At 55.5% G+C, this 5,562-nt stretch overlaps 1 protein-coding gene across 1 annotated transcript in view; it reads right to left on the minus strand.

Moving 5' to 3' along the window:
* The window catches only part of SIPA1L2 (signal induced proliferation associated 1 like 2), a 150,782-nt gene that overhangs the window by 55,281 nt on the left and 89,939 nt on the right, over nt 1-5,562 (minus strand). Inside the window, exon 9 of the mRNA XM_023523050.1 lies at nt 3,148-3,305. Coding sequence (XP_023378818.1) covers nt 3,148-3,305 — 158 coding nt within the window. The remainder of the gene's footprint in view (nt 1-3,147; nt 3,306-5,562) is intronic.

Below are 5,562 nucleotides of genomic sequence, written 5' to 3' on the forward strand. Positions count from 1 at the left end.
ACGTCTCACACTTAGTGGGTGCTGGGGGTGTTAGGGGCTGAGTCGTGTCTCTCAAAATTTGTACGTTGCGGCCCTAAGCCCAGCAGCTGGGAAAGTGACTGTGTTTGGAGACACGGTCTTCGGAGTGATGATTATGTCAAAATGAGGACATGAGCGTGGCCCAAATCCAGTCTGACTAGGGTCCTTATAACAGGGGATCCGGATGCACGGAGACCCCAGGGGCGCACTGCACAGAGGAAGGGACACGTGAGGACACAGGGAGATGGTGGCCACCTGCAAGCTGAGGACAGAGGCCGCAGGAAAGCCCAAACCTGCCGACACCTCCATCCTGGGTTCCAGACTGTGGGGAATAAATGTCTGTTCTTTCAACCCCTGTGTGCGGTGCTTTGTTACGGCCACCAAGCGAAGGCGGGAGGGCAGTGGGTCCACGGCCGAGCGGATACAGAGTTTCAGACGGCGCCCGCTGGACCTCCAGCTCTGTAGCTGGTGACACTTCTGACAGAAGTGAGCTTAGCCCCGGTGGCTGGCTGGGATTCCGCTGGGACCAGACACGTGACCGTATCTGCAGCGTCAGGACTTCTAAGTGTCTCTTTCTCGAGGAAATACTCACTCGGTCGCATTTTGAAAATCTAAACAAAGGTTTTCTGGGAGTAGTTTCAAGAGATTCCAGGGATCGAAAGACTCAGACGCACAGTGACAGTAACAAACGTATCGAGACCAACGATGTTCGGATAAAAGCAACTGTAACGAGTTAATTAACAAATCAACAAGCAGAACACGAGCGAGCGAGTGAGCGAGTCCACGGCAGCCACGCCGGGCGGCTGCTCCGGACCGAGGCTGGGCACTGGCGCCACATCTGCCCAGGCCCATCTCGTCCGTGTCGGGACAGGAGGCGCGCGAGGCGTCGTGTTCGTCACTGCACAAAACCCCGAGAGAGCTGAATGAGGCATGAAGACGTGTCTGAACCTGTTCTGACGGGCGTGACTTCCTCCTCTGGCATGTGGCTGGTTAGACCAAAACGACCACAGTCCCCAACGTCTCCCGCAGCTGAGCTCATCACTTCCGGGGCGAGCGGCAAGGTGACGACTGCGGGGGGCCCGGTGGGCACGGGGCGGGGAGAAGGGCCGCCTCCCGTCAGGACAGGACACCGAGCTCGCCTGCGCCTCCGGGGTGCAGAGACCAAAGGGTGCTGTGCGGGACTTGACTCAAGTCCTAGAGGAAGGGCCTAAGAACCTTCCAGACAGAGGAGGAATCGCTGTGTCCTCGTGGGCTAAGGCCCGGGTGCCATCCCATAGCTGCCCGTCTGGACTATGGTTGATCTGGCCGCCCCTGCTGCCCCTCAGCCCTGACCCAGCTCACGGCCTCTCTGCGCACCGAAGCCGGCCTCCCAGCGCTGGTGACCAGGCTGTGACCACTTCTTCCAACGCCGAGTGTGACGCGTGGTGACCAGGCCGTGACCGCGTCTCCGGACCTGGCTTGCACGTCCAGGGATGAGCGCAGACTCCCGGGGCCTTCCGCCCACAGGATACTGAGGAGGCCCGAGGCACAGTTCCCCTCCCGCACGCAGCTGTGCCTCCCAAGCCTGCATGCACGCAAGCCGAAGCGTCGGGGAGCCTTCTACTCCAACGTGCTCCCTTTTTACCCCAAATAAGATCTGTATCTATATCAAAACTGGTTTCAAAAACATCCCTCCCTAGTAATTAAAACCAGAGAACCTGAAATAAAAATAGATTTTTTTGTGCTAATCAACCCTCTAGTGATTTAAGCGTAAACTGAAGATAGTAATTTTTATTTGACCTAAAAAAAAAAGCAACTAATCAAATCGAATACGATACAGCCCTAGGCTTACGTTTCCAATTCCCGAGGTTCCCGGGAAGGTTCATTTAAGATTATCCTTCAAATTACCACTGGTCGGGTGAGGTCTCAGAAGAGTGAGTCGATTTACCGTGCGTGGACCGACAGCATCTGTCTCAGCCTGACGTTTATACAGAACAGGCATTACGCTCTTTTTGACGTGGTTCTGTGAGATAGTTCTGGGCATTCAGGCCCCTGGTCTTTAACTCGGGCGTGTGTCAGAGTCACAATGGGAGGAAGCCCAGGAAGCCCAGGTGGAGCCCAGGCCTGCCGTGTCACGTCGCCCGACGGGGCAGAGGCTGGCTACGTCCGGCAAGCCGACCAGGGCAGCGTTCGGGCTAAGACGCCGGCTCCCAGACTGCTCTTTCGGGACGCGCTGGGCATGTGGCGGGGGCGTCAGCTGCCGCATCTGACACATGGACTTGTTTCTCTGCCTTCGGGGGAGGCCCTGCAGTGTGCACGGGTACCTCTCACACCGTCTCACACCCACACTCGTGTGCCCCGCCTCGGCCCTGTCGGCAGAAAACTTAACGTGGCAACGACCACGTTAAGATGATCGAGATACACTATGACGCGTGCCGAGGCCTCGAACGGGCGTTCTGCACGATTCCTGCTATTTGTTCTTCGTAAGTACACACTGAGGTCGGTGCTATTACCCTCGTGTTTAAGAGGAGGAATCAAAGCCTCTGAAAAATAAAATCATTCACGCACAGCACCGCGCTGGGCCGGGGCTGGGCGCCGCCTCCCACCGCCTGACCTCCCGAGGCAGCTATTCCCTGAGAAAGAGCTGCTCTCTCTTGGGAGTCGAGATGGACAGCGGGCCTGTCAGGCGCAGTCTCGGGCGTCCGAGGCGCACGGATGGCCTCCTGGAACGACCGGAGCGCGCGTCAAGTGCTTATTCCGGCCGCCCGGCCGCGCTGAGCCTTGCCAAGCGTTTGGATGAGAAGCAGTTTTAGCGCCGCAGAAATTACTTCTGCTGAAGAACAGCCACGCGGTCCACGTCCGAGGCTGTAACCATTAAATTATGGCTCTGGCAAGGGCCGGAGAAGGTTTTTAAGGGGAAAATAGAAGAAAAGTATCATTTGTGATTTTTGAATGGCTAGGTATTTCGCTTTTCCAAAAAAGGGAAGAAGGCAATTATTTCTTACAGAAAGTACCTGGGTGAAGACAGTGGGAAGTATAATTAGAAAAAGAGGGACGATTATGGGGTTAGAGACGAGAACTGGAAAACCGAACTGTTCGGGACAAACACCTTTAGCCCGGGAGGGCGAGCGCCTGGGGCCGACGCCTCACCTGTAACACACGTTCTCAGTGCAGGGGCCGTGCGCCCTGACGACGACGAAGACGTGCTGGAAGTGGGACCGGATGCTCCGGGGGGTGAAGGGGCGCGCCCCGGGCTCCTGGAAGACGATGGTCACGATGTCGTTCCCGATGTGCCGCTTCCGCAGGAGCTGCGGTTAGGGAAGGGAGACACAGGTGTGGTTACAGGCGGGGCCACGACGCGGACCCGCGCAGTCCCCCCGTCCCCGAGTCTACAGAAGCTGCTGGGGAACGCAGGCTCTTCTCTGAGGCTGGTGCCCCTGGGCGTGGCACAGGACGAGCCAGCAGGCGGCCTCCGGGGGCCCTGGGAAGAGAGCCTAAATGCCTAGGGTCACCTCCCGCCTCCTCTTCATCTGCCCACCCGAAAGCGACAGCACATCAGGGCTCAAAGTGCGTTCCGGGACTTCGCAGTTCAAGCTCTGAAACTTGAAGGGACACAGAGTCCGGGAGAGGGTGCCACGCGCCGAGAAGGCCCGCACCGCTGGCCGTGGGCCCTGCGCTCCCGCAGAAACGGGCCTCTCCACGGCGGAAATAGTAAGGCTGTTATTTTGGTGGCCAACCCATTCAAGGTAATTCACTGAAATTTGGTATTTTAAATGCAATTCAGAAACACAGAATTCCGTCGGACTAACAGCTGGAAAACGTGACAGTACGTAATCTTATAAATTCCCAACGTGGCGGGCAGTAGCATTTTAACAATACCTTTACTTCCCCGTTCCTTCTGCCCAGAGTGCCCCCGACACCCCAGTTTCTCCTGGATGACGCAGGCTTTGCCTAGATACCGCCTCGCAGAACAGACGGCCCCGGGCAGGCGCAGGCTGGCGCCCCGCCCGCACGCCCGGGGCTAGGTCCATTCCGCAGGCGGCGCTGTCCTCAAACTGGTTCGCTTCTCCTGCATCGGGCGTGGCCTTCGTGTGGGCAGGGCATGTGTCTCAGTGACTTTGATGTTGTAGTTTCTAACGACCTGCCCGGGACATATCGGCCACCCAATACGCATGCGCTACATGGACAGAAATAGATCACAGCTACATAACGCTGTGCAACGAAATCGTGACCACCTCTGAATACAGCCGATAAATCCACACCCGGGGCGCTCGGTGCGTCTACGCGCGCACAGACGCTCGCAGAGGGTGCGATGTGGAGTTTTGACACAATCGTCCTGGGATGAGGGGGTGATATCACTGCGGGAATGGAATAACTCGGGCGGTGAACCTCTCTGTACAAGCAATAACCAAGACGAGAAGCTTGCTTTTAAAGTTATTTGGCACCTACTGGAACACACTTTCCTGGCAAGCGCACTAGGTCCGACTGTTAAAACCTTTTAAATCCAGATGCAAAAAGGACTTCATTGTCAGGCCCCTGACTTGTGATTTAGCACAATAAAAGGCCTGGGAAAATGGGAACGAGTTGGCTTTTCCTAGCTGAACTGCTGATTCATATGTTGGAAATTCCTATGTAACGCCCTCTGGTTAGAGTCATAAACACATGAAAATCATCTTCCCGTCAGTGAAGTTTTGAAACCTATGTGAACATATATTAATACAAACCCCATGAGTCATCTGCAGTTTTAAAAACGTTTGCTAGATATTTAAGTAAAGTGTGTCACTTCAGATGCAAGTAAAAAATCGGGAACGAACTAGGTCCTCTTCGCTGCATTATTATTTACTCACTGCAGTGGTCACAGGTGTGAACCACGATAAACAGCCATGCACAGAAAGGAAAACAAACAGAGATTAGTGCCCAAGACTAATGTCAACAGACAGGCAGAAAATCGGCCTGGGCTACGATATTCTTCCCTTATTTTCCCAATAACTGAAATCCCTGATTCCTCTGCACTGTAAGAGGACAGGAAACATTCGGGAACAAAAGAAAAAATCCCTAAAATGCCTAACATCGCGTTCGACGCATTTGGTGGACACGGAACACAACCGCTTCCACCGTACTTGACTCACCACCCCTGAAACGCAGGAATTCTCGGATTGAGGCCACGGTGGCCACTTGCGGGCCCTGCGGCCACCCGCGTGGACTGGCCGGCCGGGGCTCCGCTACCGTGGCCACTGGGGCAGCAGGCTGGGCAGCTCTGCCCGGCGCCCCCTTTCTCCGGAGGGGAGATGGGCCACATCTACGGGAACTCGCCCGGGACCGCGAAAGCACACGTTAAAGGCCACTTGGAGGCTCGTCGCCCTGACGACAGGTCAACCCGCACGCGCTTCCTGAGCAGATCCTTTCGCTTTGTGAACGGGGCCCAAATGTGTGACAAAGTCCGGTTAGTTGAACCACGCTCACAAAATGCACTTTGTAGAAGAAATAAAGTGTAGGGGGGAGGGGAGCAAGGAGATTCATTTCTAAGAAGAGAAAAAGCAAAAGCTCTTTGTAGGAGAAAAAAAT

Source organism: Pteropus vampyrus, unplaced genomic scaffold (genome assembly GCF_000151845.1).
Source record: "Pteropus vampyrus isolate Shadow unplaced genomic scaffold, Pvam_2.0 Scaffold375, whole genome shotgun sequence".
In the NCBI taxonomy this organism is placed as follows: Eukaryota; Metazoa; Chordata; class Mammalia; order Chiroptera; family Pteropodidae; genus Pteropus; species Pteropus vampyrus.